This window comes from Mustela putorius, unplaced genomic scaffold, assembly GCF_011764305.1.
Source record: "Mustela putorius furo isolate JIRA1106 unplaced genomic scaffold, ASM1176430v1.1 tig00000487_pilon_pilon_pilon, whole genome shotgun sequence".
In the NCBI taxonomy this organism is placed as follows: domain Eukaryota; kingdom Metazoa; phylum Chordata; class Mammalia; order Carnivora; family Mustelidae; genus Mustela; species Mustela putorius.
Genome location: NW_025421399.1, coordinates 9,860,403 through 9,882,775, shown reverse-complemented (window position 1 = coordinate 9,882,775; position 22,373 = coordinate 9,860,403). Strand labels below are relative to the sequence as shown.

Sequence of the window (22,373 nt, the reverse complement as noted above, 5' to 3'; positions counted from 1 at the left end):
CAAATGAATCAAGTGATCAAAAATAATAAAATAATAATAAAATATTTTTTTTCCTCCCCAAAATATAAAATACAAAAATAAGAAAATAAACCCATCCTAAACTACCCCGGTATGTTTGGAAACTAAATAGTGATTCTCAGTTATTCATGGGTCAAGAAGGAAATCCTGACTGAAGCTATGACTTCAGTGCCAAGCTGCTTTGTCATGGTCTGACTTTTCCCATTTTATTTTATTTCAAGATTTTATTTATTTTTGTGAAAGAGAGGGAGGGAGAGAAAGAGAGAGAGAGTACAAGCAGAAGGGAAGCAGCAGAGGAAGAAGCCAAATCTTCACTGAACACGGATCCCTATGTGGGACTCGATCCCAGGGCCCGGGATCATGACCTGAACCGAAGGCAGATGCTTAACCAACTGAGCCATCCTGATTTTTTCCCATTTTATTAAGCTGGTGTGATTTCATATCTGGTGATGCCAGTAAAACTAATACAGTAGGCCTCTAGTAGTACCAAGACCCTGGTTTTTAGTGGGGAAAACTATAAAGTCTTAAATGGTTTATTTCACTCATTTTTCTATAGATTTTGTGTCTAGGTTTGAGTTGGTGTTTCCGCCATTTTCTTTCCTGGGATTTCTCTAAGAACCGCCCACCTCCCTCCATGTTCACAGTTGAAAAGCCCACAAGTGTCCAGTGGTTGTCACAGGACCCCAAGGCTGTCATCGCCCAAGGCCCTTCTAAGAACTGTAGGGATTGGTGAGAAAACACCCTTGGGACTATTTATACAGACCACCAAAGGGCACCTCAAAATACCAGCTGCTTTCACCCATCACAGATAGACTTCCCAATCCCTAATGTCACTTCTGGATTCACCCCGGTCAGCCATCTTGTTGCAATCAGTACGCACCTCCCCTACTCATGGATGTGGACAGATCTGATTGTGTTTCTTTAGTGATCCAAGCGCAGGGAGGCACATGAACAGGAAACTGCTTAGGACAGCATAGGCTTCAGACTGATGAAAATCAGACTGATGCCCATGAGAGCAAGAGGAGGCTTCAGAATGCTGTTTTTTTTTTTTTTTCTTCAGAACACAATTTCCATCCCAAGTAAAACCCTTCCTTAAAAACATCACGATCATTAGAACAAAAAGGGTTGAAAACATGCAGAGGAAAGCAAAGTTAAATTCTCTTCCTCAACACTACCCACCCCCCTTTAAAACAGGCCCAGGAATTTCATCTGCAAAATTCTTTTAGGAACATCATAATGTCAACATTCCAAAGGAAGCTAGAACCCCCAGAAGCAGGGTCTAGGATGCCAGAGAAAGGATGGAGAGAGATCCCCATGAATCCTGGGATTTTGTATAAGGGCAAAGGCTAAGGAGTAGGAAATAAAGTGTGAAATCCTATCAACACCGTTGACTCTGGACACCATCCTAAGAATGTCCCACTTCACTAATTGGAAGGTCTCCCGAGTAAGCAACTGCTTGACGCCGCGTGACAACGTCAGGTAACCAGCTCCTCTCTCTCTCTCTCTCTCCCTTTATGGCACCAGGGCAAGTTCTACGACTGGGAGCACAGCCTTCCTTAAGCCCAGGGTATAGCCCGTCTGTCACCCAGTATTTTAACAAGAAGCCATTTAAAAAAAAAAAAAAAGTGAATGACTTTTTGATAAGGTAGAGGGGATACGGATATTGTTCTGTATGAATTTCCTTCCATGTTGTTATATTAAGATGATTTAATAAGTAAAGGTAATGACCGTGTTAAAGTAAATGCATTCACCACGTCTAACGTGACTCAGCGGCTCTCGGGCAAAGGTCCACTGTAAAGGGTCAGTCTCGTGAGGAAATCAACATTGACACAGAACACTCAGAGGTACTGAGCAAATGAAGCTCGTTGTCGGTCATCACTCTCTCTCACTCTGGAGCCGCCATGCCTCCTTGATGGCGGGGGTGGGGAGAATCGCTGATGTGGATAACTTATTCTGTTTGACTAAGTTTGAAACATTTTGCTTTGAAATGAACTCAGCCTCCTATGGGTAAATACTACATCAATTCAAATGTGGTTTCTTCCCTTTCTCTAGAAGTCACTTGTCTCACTCCTCCTCCCTCCAACATGGCATCTGGGTGCAAAAGGAAGCTGATACAGCCTTGTAGGGATCCTTGGTGTTCTCAGCTACCAGTTGGTCTTGTTCCTGGATGTCCTGGTCTGGTGTTTAGTTAGGTGTGGCTCATCTTGCTGTCCTTCGTGGGTGTCCATCTTGCACCTGCTGCTGACCCTGCAGGTCCCTGCGGGTCCCTCAGATCACCAGGTGTGGGTGCTTTATGGCCTCTCACTTCCTTGCTCTGATGATAGGCTGATGCCAGGATACAGCCACTCTCACTCCTGGGCATCCTCTCACCAGGACAGACAGAAACCCCGTGCCTCAAGGACCCCTCCTTCCTGGCTGTTCCACCGCCTCCAGACCCTAGTGGACATGGTAGGAAAGTGCAGAGCAGGGGGTTGTGGTGGGTGAGCCAAGATGTGCTCAGGCTCCCTCAAACCATTGGGGTTTCTGTGAGCGTTTCTAATACCTCATCACCCCAATTTTGCTGAAGCCTAGTGGGCTGGGGCAAGGGGAAGCCTGGGAGGGGAGAGGCAACCACTTCTCAGTGACCAAGCTGTGGTGCACATCCAGGTTTTACCCTCTCAGAGCTGCGTTCCCACCCCTCATGGCCACACCTTCTACTTCCCCTTTCTGTCTGGTGGAAATTGTCCCTAAGTCATTTCCTCTGCCGTTCCGCACGATGGTTTTCTTTTGATCTAGCCTCATTCTTTCCCTGTTAAGGGAAACCACGAGCAATGCAAAAAACTCTTTCTTCACAAAGCTTGATTCCTCTATTGCTGTGGGCTCAAAATGCCACCTCCAAATCTGGATCTTAGCATTGACTCTGTTTTCTCGGCTGTAAGAATTCTGATTTTCTCCAAGATAGTGGACACTCCATCAACCAATGACTTAGAGTGTAGAATAGATCAAAGTAGTTTTGCAAAGATATGGGAGAGGTACAAGGGAACTACAGGGAACAGTGGACCTCTGGACCCAAGACCTGATGACCTGAGGGGAAGGGCCACCAAACCCAGAAGGACAGAGTGTGGAGAGAGAACCTATAGCCTTCGGGAAGGGTCCTAGCAGGTCAAGGCAAATCCTCAGGGAAGGAGTCAGCCAGAGGAATAAATATTGGCATCGTTATCCTCCCCTCTTTCCATCCCCTATTGGAACATCCCATTGGTCACACCTAACTGGACAGCAGAGGCAAGACAGTTCACTGATATAACCCAGCGGGTGAGCTCCAGGATGGGAACAAGCAAAAGGTGCATATGACAGACAACGGAGACTATCTACCCCCAAACCTTTTCCCTGAAAGGAGAGTGGGGAACGAATCAAGTACAAGGGTGTATGAAAAAGAAAATCTCATTGGTATTTTTTTAAAATATTATATCCCTGTAACATACATCTGTCTTACCGAGTTTGACTTCTGCCAGTATTCATCTAAGTTTGTATTTCCATTAGATGCCCACAAATTCGCAAAGTGTTCTGATGATAACAATAGCTAGCCCCCGGGGCTTTCTGTAAGCCCAGCACGGTGGGAAGATTTTTGTTGATGGGATTTAATGCTTAAAGGAACCTTCTGGGATAAGCATTACTATCATGTCCAGAGTACAGATGGGGAAACTGAGACTTAAAGAGTTAAATAATTTGTCCAAGGAGTGTCTGGGTGGTACGGTCAGTTAAGGGTCTGACTCTTGGTTTCGGCTCAGGTCGTGATCTCAGGGTCATGAGACAGAGCCCCGTGTAGGGCTCTGTGCTCAGCATGGAGTCGGCTTGAGATTTTCTCTCCCTCTTTCCCTCCTGCTCATACTTTCACTCTTCTCTCTCTCTTTCTCTCTCAAATAAATAAATCTTAAAAAAAATAATTTGCCCAAAGCCATACAAGCTTATTGAGAGTACGTACAAGGTCTAAGACCATGCTGTCTAAGAAGGGCAGGGAGCTGGGAAAGGGCACCTCCAACCATAGCATCAGCTGTTTCTAAGTCACGGCTAACAGTCACCATAGGGAGCAGTGGGGACCCCATGTCACCAGCTCTGTGTTCTCAAGAGAAGTTTGCAATCCACCCTATGTGGGAACGGCCCCCATTTTTTCATTTACACTTTTTTTTTTTTTCATTACACTTTTTCATCTGATTTCTCAGGTGGGTTAAGCACACTGTAAGCTTCCAGTTCGCAGACTTTGCTAGACTGTGACAGAGAAACCCCACCCAGCACCCTGGCACCCCTCCACGCACACCATAATGTTTGCCAAAGGCCTTACAGACCACCAACGGTGTTTGTTTCCGGTCCAACTGACAGCCATTATGTTGGTAGGTTTTATAGGAATGATATGATGGGCTACTTGTGATTACCAGCATGAATTAGGTACCATGCATACTAAGACCTTCACCTGTGTCATATCACTTAAACTCTACACCAACCCCACAATTTGTATATACATCATTATACCCATTTTACAGATGAAAACATTGGGCTTGGAGACATGAGGTCACAAGCATGCAGTCACAAAATAGAAAATGGCAGAGCTAAGGGACCAATTCAGGCCTCTCTGTCGCCTAAACGTAGGCTTCTTCTACCCTAAGTCAAAGACTTTCCCCTGCACGACTCTGAGACAGTAGATTGGCAATCAGAAATCGAGAGGGACCATCTTATTCTTCCAAGTCAGGTGCCAGTGAGAACCTTCAGATAATGCATTTTGCATTGTAGGCTGCCCCTCTGCCGTCCAAATATTGTGCTTTCTAAAAGCACCATCCAGAAGAGAAAAAGAGATAAGCAAGCAGAAAAGAAGATAAGCAAGGTAAAGAGTGGGACAGCGTGTGCTCGGAAGTGGGCAGGCGGGTGGAAAAACAAACAGAATCTGCTGAGAGTGAATAGAAAGGCAGGGGCGCGGCTGAGGAAATGCTACGAGGTCCCTCAGTGCGTGCTTTTCCACACTTGCTTTACAGAGCAAAACGTCATTTGTAACGGTGCTGAAAAACAAATGAGTTCCGCTCACTGAAACTCAAAGGACAATATTAAGTCAATACCTTGTATCATCCCCTAGGCATGCCTTCCCAGCCCCGAGTCCTTCTCTCTCTCTCCAGGTCATGTTTCTCATCTTCCTTTCTGGATGTCTGTCTGTCTCATCCCTCTCAGCCTCAGCAGCTCCCGGACTCCCCGCACCCACTCCTCGCCCCGCAGGAATAAAGTCTGATCGAAGGAGAAGTTGCAGAAGAGAAAATCCAGTGTTACGTATTCCCACCCGCTACGCCGCTCCCCAGATTTATTGCTGACCCTTGAGCCATCCCTGATGTCCCCCAACCTGAGTTGTCACAAGCTCCACGACAGGGTCTTCCAGAGGTTTTTGTCATTACTTCTAAAGTTACACCAATAAATGATAAACTTAACCCTTTCAAGAGACTTAGTACCACGGGACTTCTTCATGTCTCCCTAGAGCTGAGAATCAGGTGTCCCCAGGTCATACTTCAGAACGGATTTCCGGTCCCTCGCCCTTCCACATCGTTGTGCCCGTAGGACTGTCCCTTCTCTCTAAGTAGCACCAGCTTCAACCTGTTGCTCAGGTCAGAAGGCCAACGGGTCTCTGGGTCTTCTTGTCTCTTGTCGCCTCTAGCTGGGGACCGGGGCGGGGGGGGGGGGGAGGCTTGCCGAGTCTACTCCCCCTCCCCCCACCACCTCCACCAAGACCGATGCAAGCCCCTCCCCCACAGCCTCCCCACCCGTCTTCCTCCTTCCAATCTCTTCTTCACAGACTGGCCAGCCTCATCCTCATGAAATGCAAATCCAAACATGCCAAGTGCTCCTGGCTTTCTGCTTGCTTCTGGAATAAATCTAAAACCCTGAACATGTCCCATGGGGCCCTGCCTGACCCGACACTGGCCTCCCTACGCTGCATCTCACACCACTTTCCCTCTCCCTGCCCTCTCCAGCCACAATGGTTTGCTTTCTCTTCCTCAAATATTCTAGTCCTGGACCATCTCTGAGCCTTTCCTGGGACCGTCTTCACTGTCCAGATGCTCATCCCTTAGTGTCTCTTTGTACAGCTTCTTCTCACCTTCAGCTCTCAGCTCCTAATGCTTTTGGCCAGAGAAGCTCTGGCTCTATCTGATGTGCTCTCTACTGTGAACGATTAACATAGAGTTGGGGACTTCACGAAACAAAGAAAAACAGAGACAGAACGAGGACAACAAGACCTGAGTATCAATGACCAGGACCCACAGGCCCTCTCCCACAGCCTCGACAAAGCCCGGAGTCAAAGTGAAGGCGGAGATCGCTGCCTGCGTGTGAAAGCAAACAGCCAGTTAAACTTATAAACACATGCCTTGGAGCGTAAGTTAAGATCCCAAAAGATATTTTCTAACTGACGATGTGGAGCTGTGGAACAAGATGCAAAGATAATAAACACATTTAATTTGAAACAGATGGCAATCTGGTCACTGGTTGCTTGACTTGGGCCCCTTGAAAACGTATTCTCTTCCCTTCAACACTGTGTGAGTATAATTTTTGAAGTGTCAGGATGTGCTCTCATGGAGGACATCCCCCAGCTCCCCGAAGGCCCCCAGATGGCAAGGCAAGGCTTAATTGAGTCCTGTGAACCCACGTTCATTGGCGTTTATCTGCCTAGGTCTGGTCAACAGTAAAGCACAGCTACAACTTTATAAACAAGCAATCCAAAGTGAGGGAGGCACGTTAGGGTCCTCGAATAGGGCACTAAAGGCATGTATAATAACATATCTATTGAGTGTAGATTTTCATAATGTGCCAAAATATGCCTTAGGGTTGTCAGTACAAATGTTACAACTTGCTAGAAAAGTTGGAGGCATCTAGTGATCAGACACAGAGCAGATGTTCTTTTAAACTAAAAAATTTTGTTTCCCTAAAAAAACTTTCCACCTACTTGCAACTATGCAGCTTACAAACTGCTTAGTGGATCTTTCGAGAGAAGCGAGAGAGGGATCCTAAGGGAAGCAAAGTTTCAGGAGCAACAACTTCAGAAACCAAGTTTAGACTCATCAAAGAAAAATGATGCACTTTTCAAAGATTTGCATGGCATGGAGAAATGTTCAGGTTTCTGTCCAATATCAGTGAAGGTATTTCAATGACAGGTCCTAACCTGAGGCTCCACACAGAGACTGGGATGTTTCTATATCCTTAACCATTTTCTTCTAATTATCACCTCTAGGATGCCAGTTTTCAGATTACATTTCTTTGGGTTTCAGGGGAAAAAGCTAAATCCACCAGAGAATGCTGTCACTTAGCGCTAACCACAGAGTTCCAAAGCAAAAATTACGTCCAGCTTTCTGAGCATCTTACTGTAGTCGGACATTCTAGATGAATCCCAGATGCAACCTTCACGGGGACCAGAAGTCCCAGCCTTGACTTTCTGTTCCCACCTAATTCTGGTCATCACTGCAGATCAGAGGTTGATTACACGTGCCCATCTGACATTCCCTTCCACATAGTTCATATTTTGAATCTACTGTCTTGTTCTTCTCTACCTTTACCTAATACTTCGTCATCTGTCCATCCATCCATCCTCCTGTCCATCCATCCATCCATCCAATACGGATTGAGGATCTGCCTCTTGCTAGATATAGTGCTATGTGTTAAGGAAGATGAGATAGAGGCTGTGACTTCATAGAACATAAAATCTAACCGTGGATGTAGGTATGAAAACAGACCATTTATTGCACAACTCGTCATTACTAAAATGGAGATACTTGAAAGATGCTAGAGAGGCGCCTGGGTCGCTCAGTTGGTCAAGCGTCTGCCTTTGGCTCAGGTCATGATCTCAGGGTCCTGGGATCGAGCCCCACGTCGGACTCCTGGCTCAATGGGGAACCTGCTTCTCCCTCTCTCCCTGCCCCTCCCCCCGGTCGTACTCTCAAGCATGCCTTCTCTCGCTCTCAAATAAATAAATAAAATCTTGGGAAAAAAAGATAATGGAGAACAGAGGGAGGAAGGTCTATATCTCAGGGTGAGAACTGGGGGGTGTCATGAACAGCACCATAGAGGAAGTAATGAGTAGGAGTTCTTCAGGTGGATGAGTATTTAGGGAAGGGAAGTGGGGGAAAAGGTTGCATTCCAGGCAGAGGGAGAGAGACAAGCCGATCCCAGAAGCCCGAGAGCCAGCAGCATTTCCAGGGCACTGAGATGGTTCTCGTGTTGAAGGAGCACTGGGCTGGGGGGCAGGGAGATGGAGTAGAAGAGAAGATGGAGAAAGGATCAGATCAGGTCAGATCAGGACGGACCCTCTTCCTTCGTGGGTCTTGTCCAGAGCAGTGACTTGGATGTTGGAAAATCCCTGAAGGGGATGCTGGGTGGCGCAGTCGGTTAAATGTCTCATTCTTGGTTTCAATTCCGGCCAGGATCTCAGGGTCCTGGGATCGAGCCCGCCTGGGGCTCTGTGCTAAGCATGGAGTCTGCTTGCGATTCTCTTTTCCTCTCCCTCTGCCCCTCCTGCTCATGCCTTTTCTCTCTCTCCCTTTCTAAAATAAAATCTTTAAAAAAGAAAGAAAGAAAGAAAAGAAAATCACTGAAGAATGGCTTAATATTCTCCCCAAACACAAATAATTGATATAATGGGAAATGGGGAGGAAAAAGAAACAGAAAACACAGTTGGATGAGCAGTATATTACCCCTACCCTGTAAAGAAGAAATACCACGGAGACAGATGGTAGCTACATCGTGCAGAGCACGCACAGCCTGAAGTGTAGAGAAGTCAAATCACTGTACTGTGTAAACCTGAAACTAAAGTAACATGGTGTGTCAACTATACTCAAATAAAAAAATAATTAAAAAGAAAATTGCTTGATAGTAAAAATACACACAGCAGGGGGCGCCTGGGTGGCTCAGTGGGTTAAGCGCCTGCCTTCAGCTCAGGGTCCTGGGATCGAGCCCCACATCGGGCTCCCTGATCAGCGGGAAGTCTGCTTCTCTCTCTGCTTCTCCCCTCACCCGTGCTCTCTCTCTCTCTCTCTCTCTCTCAGTCACTCTCAAATAAAGAAAATCTTTAATATACATATACATATTTTATGTAAATATATTTTTTTCTATATGTACACACACACACCAGCTCTTAGATGTTTCCTGACCTCCTGTGTCTCCTCCGCGTAAGACCTGTTTTCTTTGCAATATATCCGTGTGCACAAGTGTGGAATTCCTTCGTGGCACCGGTGGAAGCATTAGCTGTGGGACCCCTGTTCTCCAATTGTTCTGCTACTTGGAGGATCGCCCCCACCCTTCTCTTATGACTGTGCTGTGCAAATACACAAGAATAAGCTGACAGCATCCATTTATTTTCTTCCCAGATTAAATAATATTTCATGAAGTTGCAAGTTCCGGTCCCGTAACTTCCTCTTCAGGCCACTCACTTGGGGGTTGTTGAGTCCCTCAGAACATCACCGCTGATGGTGGATTTTGTATCCTTTAGAGCTCCCCCTGAGAGGAAGAAAGCGAACAAGAAGCAAGAGGATCTGCCTGAAGGCCAGCCCTTGCCCGATGGGCAGATGCTGCAGAAGGGGCAAGGCGCCCAGATCTCTAAGGACAAAGCCAAAGACAAAGGAGAGGACAAGGCTACTAAGGAAGGCCCATCTCTTGGCAAAACAGAACCGCGAAGAGACGCCAAGGGTAAGGCCAGCCCGGGGCTGGGGACAGACCCCACGCCCGTGCATTTGCAGGCTCCCTTTGGGTTTATACGATGGTGTCCTGGAGCGGGAGCTTCTCACGCAGGCGCAGAGCTGCCAGGGTAGGAAAACACTGTGGTTGCAAACCAGCAAGTCCGCAGAGCTCCTGCTGTTCATGACCGAGCTTCTGGCTCCAGAGCTCTAGTTTCCATACTTAGGTACGATCTGGGGCTGGGCCAGAAAGGCCCAGAACAGTGGAAAGAAAGGTCGCGCAAGCCCATTAGCTCAGTGGCCGCGTTCTGTGCCGTGGGTCCCAGAGGCGGTCTCATCTTCTCAGTGAGGGAAACTGATCCTTGGGAGGAAAAGCAGAGGGCACCATTCCAGGGCTGAGGGGGCTGGGGGGAGGCGGCTTTGTTCTGGTCAAGGGACCCCCAACCCTTCTCCCCGTCAATCACCCTGGCTTCTGCTGAGTTGGGTTCTTCCATGCTGGGCTGCCTGTGAGCCCAGCAAAGCACAGACCTGAGCCCCATCCTTGTCCCATCAAGGCAGGAAACAGCCTTGCCAATGCCGTCTCCCGTCTACTTTGCGGAACGAATTGCTTAGTGTCCGTGGCAGGTGTCTTCAGAGTGGGAGGCAGTGGCCACGGAGCTGATCCACGGGAAGGCAGCTAGGCCAGCTGGAAGCAGGGCTTCTTGTTTCTCCTTTTGTATATTCTCCTCTCTGTGCCCAGAGGGCTGGGGCGAGTCCTCTCTGCATCTCCACCTTCCTCCAGCTAAAGAAGTCAGACCTCCTGCAAATACATCAACATGGCATTTCCACTAAGTGGGCCCCTCGGGACAGGGGAAGGAAGAGCAAGGGGGTATTTTTAAGATGACAAGTTACCTTTAAGCCTCATTTGCTACCTGGAAGATACAACCTTTTCTGATCATTAACATGGACCAATCACTTCCTCCACATGCTGAACACAGGGACAAAAGATCGTTGCCAGAAGGGGATACATAAATTCTCCTAATTACCCCCAGAGACCTATGTGGGGGGGGGGATCAGAAAGGGCTTTCATTATGCAACCAGAGCTCATTTCTTGAAAATCAGAGTTTCGCTTCCCTAAAAACCTTTTCAGCTTTAGGCATATTCGGGCCAAGGAAAACCACGACAACCAAACCAGATAAAGGAAAGCTTGAAAAGTCGGGGGGGGGGGGTTGTTTGTTTGTTTTTTGTCTTGTTTTGTTTTTTTTGCAAATCTCGGTCTTATTCCCTGGGACTGAAACTAGTATTTAAGGAGAATTGCAGGGTAAGAAAAGAGAAGAGATGTAGCCGAGCAGTGTAGGAGAGAGAGGGGAGACCCTTTATTGTGGGATAAAGACCTCAGCCTTGAAGCCAAGCAAGTGCAAAATCTTTGCTGCAGACGCAGCTGAAGATGACCTATAAACTTTGAAGGCCTGTGGGGGGAAATCTCTGGTCGGCTCCTGTCTCCAAGCTCAGAGGCTTGCTGACGGCACTCCCGGAAGCCCAGGGCTTTTCCAGATACCTCCCCAGAGCAGTATGCCCTTCCCCCACTCTTCCGACCTGCCGGATTTGTATTCCTTTCCAGTTCTGTTCAGTTGATCGGAGCCCCCCTTGCTTTTTGACCTTAGCTTTCCAGAGCAGCCATTCACACAAGTCATGCAAGCAACGAGAACTTTGGGGGGTGCGTAGGCTACCAAGGCAGACGCATTCCCTCACTCCATCCATCTCCGGGGAGCACCCACTCTGCATCAGCCTCCGTTCCAGCGCTGAAACGACCTTGGTGAACGAGCCTGGTGATCAAAGACTCGCCTGCAGTGAAAGCATGAAGGGGCCCCGAGCTGTTCTCCAGCTCACCCCCAGCCTTGCAGAGCAATATTGGTGGAGGGTGAATGTGAGCAGTGTTCCCACCCGCTCCGGTCCAGTCTGGGCCAAGTCAGTTATCCCAGGAGAATGCCAGGGCTCGCTCCAGAAGAAAGTAGTGCCTGGGGAAGCTTTGGAAGCATTTATCCTGGGAGCCTGAGGTTGGGAATCCACAGACCAGCCACAGGCCCCCATGTGAGCCCTTCTGGTTCTTATTTTCCTCCCACTTGAAAGTAATTAGGCTTTTCTTCCATTTGGGGGTTTCTACCCACTTCTGACCCCAAAAGGCTCAGGAAATTACAAAGCAAGTTTTCCAACAGATGTTTTTCCCAGCGTCAGGCGATCCAACACAGCTGCCAATTTGCTCTCCCTCCGTCTTGCAAGCCTGATGCATTCAGAAGCTCGGAGAGGCCTCCGCTGAAGGACCCCTTGCTGGTGGAATGACCGGCTGCAAAGGCGAGGCTGCTTTTCGCTGCCTGAGAGGCACTCCCAACCCCACAGAGGGCCTGCCAGGCAAGAGATCCTGGCTGGAAACGTCCATAGGGGGTGTAGGATGTACAGATCGACAGTGGAGTGGTAGAGTGTGTGTGTGTGTGTGTGCACGCGTGCATGGGAGAGGGAGACAGAGAGAGAGAGAATAGAAAAAGGGAGGGGGGGAGGTTCATACACGTTTAAGGATTGGGGGAAATGGGCTCCCTGGGAAGTGTGCGGTTTGCACAGCAATCTTTGGAATCTCGAGGCTGAGCGAAGCATGGGTAAGTGCACCAGGAATCTTCAGCCACTCCCTAGTCAGAAAGCCATGTGTTGTATGAAATCGGAACCACATCCCTTGCCTGTGACCCGCCTCCGCTCGGGGGCGGGGGGAGGGGGGTCTGGGGCGATTTGGAAGATTGTAGATCAAAAGGAGAGCTTGCTTCAATTTGTCGGAGTCAGGAAAACACATCACTCAGCCCAGTATTGGGTAACTGCACATCCTGTCTAAACACGCTCCCCAAGCCTTGATGGCTTAGCAGAGCATGACTTGGTTTTCTCTGAAAGCAGCAGATGATTGAAAGAGAAAGGAGAGGAGACAGAGCAAAAGCTCAGAGACAGGGATGGGTCCGCCGCTGACAGGCCACATGACTTGGTGCAACTGGTCCCGGATTTGGGTGCTTCGGTTCTGCTTTGTGCAAAACCGAGTTCACTGCGCTCAGAGCATCAGAGAATCACCACGATAGGAGAGATCTTCAAGGTCATAGTGTGACCATTAAGAGCCTGACACACAGTAGACACTAAGTAATTCTAACTCTTGAGCGAAGGTGCGAACACGTGACCCGCGGGGTCCCCTGGATGCCATCTCTGCAAACAGTTGTTCCATCTAAAGTGCCAGCAACGACAGGACCATCTATTGAGCTGGGCCACTCTGTCTTCGGCAGCTACAGCTGTTAGCATCCTAAGCAAATCCAAATCCCCATCCAGAACTGCCTCCTGGAAGCTTCCATCACTGGTTCCCATTCCATCTGTTGGGGCAGGGTGAGATGGTGGGGTGAGCTGGGTTTGATCACTCTGCTATGAAGCAGTCTTTCCTAGCTGCCGTGTCTCCCAGTGGCTTCTCTGTCCTTCAGTCTAATTGTTCCCACCTCCTTCGGCCATGCCCCAAATCACAATGAATGAGGGACGATATACCTAGATGCCCCGAGCTGAATTCAGTGATTCAGCTGTGATTGGACCAGGGAGGGAAAAGTGGTTCTGTCCCCTTCTTGTTACAGATCCTGTATGCAGTGATACAAGGCAATCACCTCAATGACATGCGCAGTGGGCAACCCCACTCATCTCACCCCGAATTTGAATATACTTTTCAGATCTCAAACAGATGCTCACGTCAGAGTTGCTCAAAGACAAAGAACAGCTCCTTCTTGGGTCTTCTGTGCCTTAGACAAAATTAAACACATCAGGGCCAATGAGTGATTCATTATTGTGGTTCAAATCTATTTCAGCCACCCTATTCCTCCTCTCACACCATTATGCATCCTTCCTATGAGTCAGTAATGAAGGAGAGAGGCATCCCTGAGTTCCCCCCTCACCCTCATTATACTCTAGAAAGGATCCTTAAATTATAATGATTATTCCTTGCACACGTTAACACTGTGTTAACATACTTACCAAGTATGTTTCAAATACTTGGGGAGTGTACATTATTTTTTAGATTTTCGTATCAGACAGAATTACATGTGACCTGAAGGGAGCAAGAGTCTGAAAAGACACCCTAGCTCTGACACCCACTGTGTGTAGAAACCACGTGTGACGTATGCTGACACATCCTGCTTCTGATTCCACTTTGTTCCACCAAGCAGCAGGGTTTGGTATCAGCCTTGGTTTTGTTCCATTTATATTTATGGAACATCGGTGAGCTGAAGCAGATGAGCCTTATTTCACAAACCGACGTTAGTGAAACAGTCGGTTTCACTTAACTAGTGAAACAGTGAATGTCACTAACAGTAAGGGGTCAGAAACATCAGGGTTCCACACACAGTTCCACCATTCCTAATATGCAACCTTGGCCAAGTCCTGTGACTTGTCTGCATCATTATTCCTTCACTAGTGTATTTGTTTTCTATTGCCGTGTGACAAATTACCGCGGGGTTAGAAGGTCACAGCAACGCCTACTCATTATCTCAGTTTCTGTGGGTTAGTCCAATCACAGCTTAGTTGGGTCCTCTGCTCAGCTCTTATCTGAGACTCAGGGTTGTCACCAGAGTCCATTTGCTTGCAGCTTTAGAAATCTTGGTGACATATTGGGGTGCTTAGGTGACACAGTCGGTTAAGGATCAGACTCTTGGTTTCAACTGAGGTCATGATCGCAGGGTCATGATCTTGAGGTCATGATATCGAACCCCATGCCAGGCTCCCTGCTGAGTGCAGAGTCTGCTTGGGATTCTCTCCCTCTCCTTCTGCCTTTCCTGCTCTTGTGTGCCCTCTCTCTCTCCTCACCAAATAAATAAATAAATACATCTTTAAAAAAAAGAAAAGAAAAAGAAAAAAAAATCATGGTGACATCCTTCTGCATGCCCAGCATGACTTGAGTCTCAAGCCCCCTGAATTTCTTTTAAAGTGCTCACCTGATTAGGTCAGGCCCACCCAAGATAAACTCCCTTTTAATTAATTTATATAGTCAACTGATCAGGGGCCCTAATCACATCTGCAAAATCCCTTCACCTTTGCCACAATGTAACATACCTATGAGCTGTATCCCATCATATTCCCACACTCAAGGGGAGGGGGACTATAAAAGGCATCCATAATAGGGGACAGAATCTCAGGCCATCTTAGAAGTCGGCCACCACACCCTGTAAAATGAAGATTCAAATAGGACCTATTGTACATGGTTACTCTAAAGATGAAATGAGGTGAAGATAGCAGGAAGCATCCAGCAAGCAGTAACTGCTGTAATCATTCCAGCATTTCTAAGTATCTGCTGCATGGTAGGCCCCACGTTAGGAGCTGGGGATTCAGAAATAATAATGTCAACCTCACTCTAAAAAATCATGACATTTCTCTTAACACTAAATGTTCCTCGCTACCCCAACCCCCTTCAAAAGCTGCCAAAAAGCAATAAAGCTTTAAAATCCAACTAAATGACTTTTTGATACAAAGTCTCAAGGTTTTATTTTTTCGCTTATTGAAGTCACTGTCAAAAATAAAAAGTGCTGACTCCAATCAAAGACTATCATCCATAGGATTATTATTTCCACCCTTAAACGTCCCCCCACTACCTCCCACCCCGGTTTGGCCACGAACTTGCAGTCAGAGGAGCAGCTGTCTAGTAATATCGTGTCAACGCAGGTGAACTCAACTCTCCCTGGGTGTTCTTAGCCTTGGCTGCTCTCGGTCGAATCCCCTGGAGGGCTTGCCCAGGGTCCCACCTGCCGAAACACAGGTGCATTCGGCCTGGGGTGCCGGCTGGCTTTGGAATTTTTTAAGCCCCATCCTCCACACCCACCGCCCCCAAATGCTCCCACACACCACCAGGGAAGAGAATTTCTGCTGGAGACAAAGTCTGGTCATTTCCCACTGTCCGAAAGCCAAACTCCCCTTAAAGAGAAACTGTTGAAGACAGGACGGGCCAGACACGTGAGCAGCAATAAAGGAGTTTTCCATATATTTGCAGCAAAGAGGCTGAAATTCAACACATTTCGCACCTTTTCAAGGGGCTCTCCCAGGTCTAGACCGCTGTTCCTTTTTGCAGACAGCTCACCCCTGGGTGGGTAGTAGCTAGGATCGTGCTGAGCACAAAATCCATTGCCCAGAAAGCTGCTGGTGCTCAGCATGTCTTCCGCTCGCTCATTCAGTCTTTATTTACTCTGTCACATGCATGTATTGAGCACCTACTAGATGCCAGACTTCAGGATGGGTGCTGGGGCTTCAAAGACCAACAGGACCCAAACGGTGCCTTCAAGAGCTCAGAGTCTAATGCCAAGATGCAAAGATGCCCTTCCTGGACCAGACGAGAAGTGCTTTCTGGACGGAGGACAGGAAGCTAGTTTTTCGGCTGTAAATAATCTTTTTAAAAACCTTCTCTGTCTTCTAGGACTCCATGTATCTTTCTCCGGTTTTAATCAGTCCCAGAGGGCAGCCTCTTTCCAACTTCCCTTCCATCTCCCTGGCAACCATTCTTTTCCCCCATCCCACCCCGAGAAAAAATTACCAAAGAGAAGAACATAAAAACTGCCGAAATGTCATAATTACTCTGTAAGGGAGAAGAACCACATGAAGCCCTAGCCTCCTCCCCCTCCCATCCCTTCTAACCCTCTGGAGCTTTTCTCCCATACGGAGGGGCCTACTCCACAACCCAGGACCACATCCTGAGCTGGGGAGGGGGGTGCGGGGGCAGGAAGGGGGAGCTGCCTCCTTCCACTTGCCGAACAGTGCTGGCTTCCAGCAAGACCGACTGCCAGTGCAGCCGAAAGCAGACACTTACTGACCGAGGAGACTTTGGCAAAGCTCAGAAAAGCTGCATTCCTCTTTTTTTTTTTTTTTTCCTTTTTAAATTTTAGAGGGAGAGGGAGGGACAGAGGAAGAACGAGTATATTAAACAGGCTCCAGGCCCAGCTCAGAGCCGAAGGCGGGGCTCCATCCCACGACCCTAAGATCATGCCCCGAGCCAAAATCAAGAGTCAGACGCTCCACCAACTGAGCCCCCCAGGCGCCCCCGATTCCTCTTTGAAGATAGCACTGAGCCAGAGACAGCTGTTTGAGACAGAGCTGGTGGTGTAAAATTAGGAAAGGATTTGGTCTGTCTGGCTCTAGAGGGGACCTTTCCCCCCCAGAGTAACACATGTCCATAGAGCCCTGAGAGGGATTTCAACTAGCAGTCCAGCGCCCCCCCCCCAAAATGCCTCCCCCCTCTCATTTGTCTTATAAACACTTCCTGAGAATCCGCTGTGTACAAGACCCTGGGCTCGGCTCTGCTAGCCCTCCACCACCCTACTTCCACCCATGAAGGTTTTGGAAAATATCAGAACCTTACTGTGGACTCAAAACTGAAGTATCGTGGCAGACGCCAGAAAGAATCGCTCTGAGTTATTTTTTTTTTTTCTACCTACTCTGGCATCCTGGGGAAATCGCTGTCAAGCCTACTTCATTCTCTAGTTTGAAATTCTGTTCAAGTGCAATACCTCAGCTGGGGGTTGCTGAACGCTTTCAGGAGCCACACGAGCAAGTACCACCCAGACGCAGGTCTGGTGAGCAACTCCGAAGGTCACGGCTGGCTTGGTAGAGGAAAGCCTAGAGGAGGAGTTCCTGCCTTCAGTTACGTGTCTGGTGCATGGAGGTGGGGTGGGGTGGGGGTAGAAATTCTGTCCAACATCCTTACGAAGCTGGGTTACATGAAGCAGAACTGCTTCACATCAAAGTCGCCAGGGTGAAAATCAGGGGTTGAGGGTCACGGTGATGAGATCATTTACTCCAGGACTCCAGAGCCTTGTATCTCTAAGTGAGCCTTGTGTCCCTAACTGGTTTCAATGTGGGTCACGCATCATGTCTAGAAGATGAACTGTATGGCTTCAAGGTTCCTGGGAACCCTAGATCTTGTCTTTGAATTAGGCCAGCCAGCCTTGGCTTGGTTTGCTTCAGGCTTGGTGATGGGCCAGTTGTCTATCTTGCGCAGTGATTTTGAAACTGCTGAGAAAACTTCAGAATCCTCATTTCTATTTTGGAAATTAGCACTTGTCTCCTTGTGACAGGGGGTGTACTGAAGCATCCACTAATGCAGGGGTTGGCAAACTGCAGCCCATTAGGCCAAATTTGTCCTGCCATCTGTCTTCGATGACTTGCAAACTAAGAACGGTTTTGCCATTTTTAAATGGCTGGAAAAAAAAAAAAAGAAATCAAAAGAATGATATTTTGTGATACATGAAAATCCTATGAAAGTGACATTTGGTGCCCATCGATAAAGTTTTATTGAACCACAGCCACAGCTCCTCATTTACGTGTCATCTGTGGCTATTTCTGTGTCGCGACAACCGTGCCATGTGGCTGCAACAGAGAGGATATGACCGCCGAGCCCAGCCTATTTACCGTCCGGCCCAGCCCGAAAAGGTTGGCAGGCTTCTGCGTGAATATGAAAAAATAATTCTTCACAAATCCAAAAAAGCAAGAGGGTCCCCTAATTTGTTATTTAGTTAACCTGATTAAATGACCGTCTTGGACCCCATAATGAGCTTCTCTACTCAGTTAACTCCCCAGAGCAGCAATCAACTCATGGGGCATCCGCAAAACAATTTGCCAATAATCCACCTAGCAAAGAGAACGGCCCACTATGCTGATCAGATTCCAGAAAGCAAATCAGAATATCCTACAGGTTCCATGTGTCTTTCCTAATGAGGGCTTTCCTTCTGGGCTCTGGGTTGAGGGTCTGCTTCCTTCTCTGGGGCGCAAACCTCCCCTGCTATTCTGCGGGTGGGGGTCAAACCCAAAGACACGAATGCTAGGTCTAGCGCTGTGCATGGATCCTAAGAGTGTGGCATTTCTCTCCTCACTTCCCTGGAACAGACTGGAAGCTACCGATCCCGCTGGGACCTGTTTATCCACCATTAATCTCGAGTCTGAGCACCACCAAAGCTGTGGGACGAAGCTGGGACTTTTCTCTTCCAATAGCAAAGAGCTTACGAATACATGACGTGAGTCTTCCAAAAATCCCTCTTTCTCCCTATCTTTTGCACGCTGAGGACTGAGGTGTGCCCCCCCCCCCACGGAGTACACTCAGCAAGCGAAGCCCTGACAAAGACCACAGGAGCAGGAGTCAGTGGAGTGAGACACTCACAGGAAGCCAGGTGGGACACACAGACCCCCTCTGGGGTTAATCGTCTGCAAGCCCAGAGGAGAAGGAGCCTGTTCTGGCTGGGGGAGGCCCTTCATTGGAAGCCAAAATCAGAGCCTTAAAAGAGGAATAGGAGGGAGGTAGGTGGGGTCGGGGGGGCAGTAAGACAGGGCAGGGGTGGAGGGGGAGGAGACCCAGGCAGAAACGGAGGCACATGTTAATTGGGTTAAGGAGGTGATGATGATGCTGGAGATGCTGGCTCTGCCCGAGAAGGCCCACGTGGCAAACCAGGGAAAGGAGGAGAGTGGGAGAAGCCTCAATGGGAGGTCTCTCATGGGGACCCTCCCGGGGGGCTCTGGCCCCTCCAGAATGCTCAGGGCACCCCAGGCCCCATCTACACTCCCGCGGCTTGCTTCATGCCCTCACTCTCCAAGGTGGGCTCTGAATAGCACCATCCTCGGAACAGAGTCACCAACCCCGAAGCAATGCAGTGAATTTATACTTGATGCAAGAGAAGGTCACAGAGAGACCTCAGCAAAGCCCTCCCACTGGCTGGGTCCCAGTTTCTCCATCCAGGAAGTGGGATGCTGGATCTCTGGCATCCCTCAGGGCCCCAGGTTTTGGTCAGCCCCTCTGCCCGCCCCCAGAGCTGCTAGTGCTGTGTCCTCTGGGCTCCTTATGGGCAATCCTAGAAAGAAGTAAAACAACAGACACATCCGTGTTTCCTGCTGTGTGGGAGGCAGGAAATGGCCCAAACCCCTAACTGGGATGAGGTTCCTACAACGTGTCCGGCCACCCACTCCTAAGTAACCCCCACCCGTGCAGGTGTGTCGGCCAGGAAGAGGGCATGTTGGGCCATCAGCCACAGGAGTATGTCCCCTGCCTATGTTCCCAGCCATGCCCCTGCCCTGTGGGGTGTAAAAGTATTACAATGTGAATAGAGATAATGTTTGCTGAGCCTCCTTTGCAGACACGGAGGGCAGGGCGTGCCTGGGGTGGCCCCCCTGGTCAGAATTGAAACTGGGCACCACTCTCCCACTGGCCACACATGGGCCAAGCAAGAGGGGTAGCAGCTCCTTGAAGAAACCAATTATGTAGGCAGAATCTGATGCTCTCTTGTCTGCACAAAGAGGCTGGGGCAGGAGAGGGAGCTGAGTGAGGGTGAGATGATCAGGAATCAGGACGACCCCATGAAAACAAACATCATGGCAGTCAGAAGGCAGGGATTGGACGTGCCCAGCAGTGGGCACCCAGCAGGACCACCTCCAGTAGAGAGCTGGGTCTGGGCAGAGGGTGCAGTGAAGGGGAACTCTCTGGCTGGGGAAATTCACTGTGCACCTTATGGTAGTGTTTCTCCTAGTGGAATGTACGCAGGGCTCCTCTGCTTCTCAGTCTCTAATAGAAGCGAGATTAGAATCGCAAGTTAGTACCCTTCAACACACATCACACCCTGCCTCCTGCTCCTTGCCCCCAAGAAGGATAGCTTTCAACCCATGGCATTCTTGACATTCCAGTTTCATATAATCTGTGCCATTTCCAGGCTGGAAAAAGACCTTGTAAAGAATCTACCATATGGGTGGGTGTTGAGCCAAGGTCCTATAGCGATGGGCGGGCTCATAACTAGAGCTCAGTGCCCTGACAACCTAGCATGCAGGACTCCCAGCAACAAACAGAAAGGATGCCCCTTTGATCCATTTCCAAGGTCACAGAAAATTTAGAAAGGTCAGTGGGAATCTAACTGATATCAAGAGGCAGGGACAAGAGCTGGCTATTGTCAAAAACACGCCTTGTCTCGGTGTGAGCACGTGGAACTTGGGAACCACGTGCTACCTCGGCTCCTCGCTACAGGTACATGTGGCCCATCTGCCCCAGCAGGGCCCCTTCCGGCACTTCATGGACATGAAGGCAGAGAAGAGACTGGCTGGCCGGAAGGAGCGCCGCAGTCGCTTTGGAGACATCAACGTGCACAAGTGCTATCAGTTTGGACAAATCTTCTCCCCTTTCCAGGCCCTTGCCACAACGGTGAGCAAGCTTCCCCATGAAAAGAGTTGTTAAGTCTTTCAGTGAGAACACTAGCAAACCCCAGTTATTTCCCCTTTTAAGAAAGGTATTAGTCAATTCTGGCCACAAGGATGCTGCGTAACAAACATCCCCCAAATTTACTGACTTACCATTGCAACCACCATGTGTTTCTCACTTGCTAGCCTGCAGAGAAATACACTCATTCCATTTCTGTTGACTGCAAGTTCATAGGTAGGAGGGAATGAAGAACTGAGAACAATAATCTCATCTACCACAAGAGACTAAAGGTAGCCTAGTACCTAATGGATAGTTACCTTAGGTTTAGGGGGAGATCTGAAGGCAAATGTTTGCAGCTTGGTGTTCTGAAATAAGACCATTTCAAGAGCAGACAGAGCTCTGGGGGAAAGGGAAGCTTTTGTAATAAGGGAAGATGGTTCTCGGTCCTATCCTTCTATCCTACCTGTGACCTTCTGGACTCGGGTCAGTTCAAGTGGTACCATTCCAAAATGCATTTCCTTAAAACCATTACTGTAATGCCTTTCTAAATATACACTCTTATGATTTTTAACATTTGAGTGTGCATATGAATCACTTGGGAAGCCTAATTAAAATGTAAATCCCCAGGCTTATAGTGATTTCAGTTCAGAGGGTTTGGGTCGGGTCTTGGAATCTCCTTTGTTAACAAATTCTCTGTCTACCACCTTCATTCATCATCGCTTCTTCCCAACTTTGTTCCCTTCACCAGTTGGCAGGGTGACAAATTCACCCTTGTTTTCCCATGGATTGGGAACAACAGCATCCATGTGCTGGGTTTGTACCATTTACAAACTAAAGATTTTACCAAACCTTAATCTTTATGACCTCTGCCACATCAACATCCTCATGTTATCGATGAAGCAAGAAAAGCTGAGACATGTTAAGTAACTTGCCCAAGATTATCAACACTCAGGGCAGAGCCAGGATATGAACCTGCTAAGCTATATGCTATTGCCACTATTCTCCACCTTGTAGGAAATGCGAAGACTGGTATTTCCCCAAGACATGCCCATGAGTCCACACCTACAGAAAATGGGCATTTCATGCACCACCGAAGCGAATCTCCAGGATTTATCCTTGTCTTCCACAGAGCTGGGTATGAAAAAAGATGACAGCAACCATGAGAAAGAGAAGCCAGCGAGTCACATTAAGATCCCTTTATTCCCCCCAATAGTTAAAGCAACAAAATCTAATGACATGAAATAATAAAAATTTTAAAACTACATTCTGGCACCTTACTGCAAGGCTTTGCATTACAACAGTGAGAGTCCAGAGACTCAGGAATGCTGAGACATTCTCAAACCTGACTTAAACTTTAGATAGCTTGAGAGCCACCAACGTGCCTCTGTGTGAATATTCTGTGAGTGAGACAATTAGGAACTGCAGTACTTAACCAGAACTGGATACCCAATAGGTTTTTCTCAGAAGTCTAAAGATGGGGGGAAAGGTTGGCT

General features: G+C 48.3%; 1 protein-coding gene across 2 annotated transcripts; it reads left to right on the top strand.

Moving 5' to 3' along the window:
* The first annotated feature begins 1,281 nt into the window (after window positions 1–1,281).
* Window positions 1,282–22,138, top strand: LOC101672099. 2 transcript variants are annotated; one of them, XM_004749081.2, is made up of 5 exons: window positions 1,282–1,497; window positions 9,506–9,702; window positions 18,594–18,721; window positions 20,737–20,883; window positions 21,895–22,138. In XM_004749081.2, the coding sequence occupies exons 1-5, from the start codon at window positions 1,430–1,432 to the stop codon at window positions 22,123–22,125; spliced, it is 771 nt and encodes a 256-aa protein (XP_004749138.1). In that variant the 5' UTR covers window positions 1,282–1,429; the 3' UTR covers window positions 22,126–22,138. The 2 variants fall into 2 exon arrangements, with proteins under 2 accessions (XP_004749138.1, XP_004749137.1); XM_004749080.2 differs by having other exon boundaries at window positions 20,710–20,883.
* Window positions 22,139–22,373: the final 235 nt, after the last annotated feature.

Bases quoted from the DNA above. Each gene is read 5' to 3' on its own strand.
- LOC101672099 (XM_004749080.2), top strand. From the start codon at position 1,430: ATGTCCCACTTCACTAATTGGAAGGTCTCCCGAGTAAGCAACTGCTTG. The intron at 9,703-18,593 runs GTAAGGCCAGCC...TCCCTGGAACAG, and splicing joins ACCGCGAAGAGACGCCAAGG to ACTGGAAGCTACCGATCCCG. The intron at 18,722-20,709 runs GTGAGTCTTCCA...TCCTCGCTACAG, and splicing joins AGAGCTTACGAATACATGAC to GTACATGTGGCCCATCTGCC.